This window comes from Argiope bruennichi, chromosome 1 (genome assembly GCF_947563725.1).
Source record: "Argiope bruennichi chromosome 1, qqArgBrue1.1, whole genome shotgun sequence".
Taxonomy (NCBI): Eukaryota; Metazoa; Arthropoda; class Arachnida; order Araneae; family Araneidae; genus Argiope; species Argiope bruennichi.
This window is the reverse complement of record NC_079151.1, coordinates 151103210-151104899: the sequence shown is the minus strand read 5'-3', so window position 1 is coordinate 151104899 and position 1690 is coordinate 151103210. Positions and strand designations below refer to the sequence as shown.

The 1690-nt window shown below is 44.3% G+C and overlaps 1 protein-coding gene across 1 annotated transcript; it reads right to left on the bottom strand.

Moving 5' to 3' along the window:
• Positions 1 to 461: 461 nt before the first annotated feature.
• Positions 462 to 1091, bottom strand: LOC129975682 (uncharacterized). The gene has a single exon (XM_056088811.1). It carries the CDS (start codon positions 1089 to 1091, stop codon positions 462 to 464), a length of 630 nt encoding a protein of 209 aa, XP_055944786.1.
• Between the last annotated feature and the right edge of the window lie 599 nt (positions 1092 to 1690).

Sequence of the window (1690 nt, the reverse complement as noted above, 5' to 3'; positions counted from 1 at the left end):
CCCAAGGTGACTGAGTTTTGTGAAACAGATTTTCGAGGCTTCGCAGATAGCTCTTTTTGTGAAATACCACGTTTAGCCAATTTTAATGTGATTGAGTTCTTCCTGTTTTTCTTCCGAACTTTTTTTGTTGAAATATCTACTTGAGGCGATTCTTGAAAACTTTTTATTGAGTGATCAGAATCAGAATTCGATGTCTTTTCAGGAAATTTCATTTTTGTTTCTTTCTTATAATTGGCACAAGAACAGTTAGCGGAAAAGGATTTTTGTGCCATGGCAGATTAGCTGACACCGGGAGTAGGGGTCTGATTCTGAATCCTACGCCCAGGTTCTGGAAAGTTAAATTTTATTTTATTTTTATTGATACCTGTTTCTCTAAGTTCCAGCGCGGGCGAGATCGAGCATAAGAAGGATGATTACCACCACAGTTCACGCACTTATCTTGTGCGCTACACTGCTGGATATCATGCCCTTTTCGGCACAACGGGCGCAAATGAGAGTCCTCGGCAATTAACTTTTGAATGGCCAAAGCGCTGGCCCTGGATGCATCTCAATGGATTTGGTATGTACTGGCGAACAGGTAATTTGATATAGCCTGCATATATAGATTCGGGTAATTTAGGACTATGAAAAGTAAGTATATAATGCTTGGTTGGAAGCAATTGACCATTCCGCCGAATTGTTGTCTGGCGAACATGCGTCATGCCTTGTGGCTTCATTTCAGAGGATATTTCTTCTATAGAGACATTAAATAATTCTCCGCAGGTAATAACACCTTTGGAGAAATTTAGAGATGTAGGCGGATTCACAGAAACAGGAATATATGCGAGAGCTTTTAGTTTCATACTTTGTTGTGCTTGTTTTTTGATACTGATTTCCACTAATAAATCATCAGATCGCATTTTCCGAACTGATGGGACATCACCGACTGTAATTGCTATTGCTTTTTGTACAAGGAATGCTGACACAGAAGAAGAGGTTTCTTGTTTATCTGATATGCGTTTGATAGTAAAAAACTTGTCCAAATATAGAGTATTGTTTCGAGGATAGTAAACTTTATGCCTAGTGAAGGGAGAATGGCCTTTAGGCCACATATGATATGAAAAGTAATTCGGGTCCGACGGCACCGCTCACCACGGAGCCCAACAAGAGAAGGTAGCCACCGGCTCTGGACAATTCCAACCTCGGCACTTACCCTAATGCTAATCGGTACTTATACGCTGGGAGTTACCCCCGAAGACAGTGACCACGCTTAACGCCAAGCCCAAGGAGTAACCCCTTCGCTTGATCCCTAGCAGACTAGCCACTCAGGTGACTAGGTACCAGCCGATTGATACACCGAGGACCACAGTGCACCGCCCGTCTAACGGGTCGCCACGCATGGCCAACACATGGGATTTTTGGCTGCCCATGAGAAGCAAGAAGCAAACAGAGCGCCGACAGCTTTTCATGGAGAGCTCCCTCGCTTGACGTCGAGGGATGGAAGGATCAAGAAAATAGCAGGAGGCTTAGGGGAGAGTAAGCATGAAGGTAGTAAAGATTCCTGGGTACCTCGGGATTGGGGCATCCGTACTCACCTACAGTAGGGGAGTCCCTGAGGGGTCAGACCAATGCGAGTTCAATAACTATGCGCGGCGAGAATCGTTGTGCAGCTGTGATATAATCATAAATTCATTCGGGATCTGGCGACGGT

Coding starts and splice junctions, on each gene's coding strand:
- LOC129975682 (XM_056088811.1), bottom strand. CDS start 1,091: ATGTGGCCTAAAGGCCATTCTCCCTTCACTAGGCATAAAGTTTACTAT.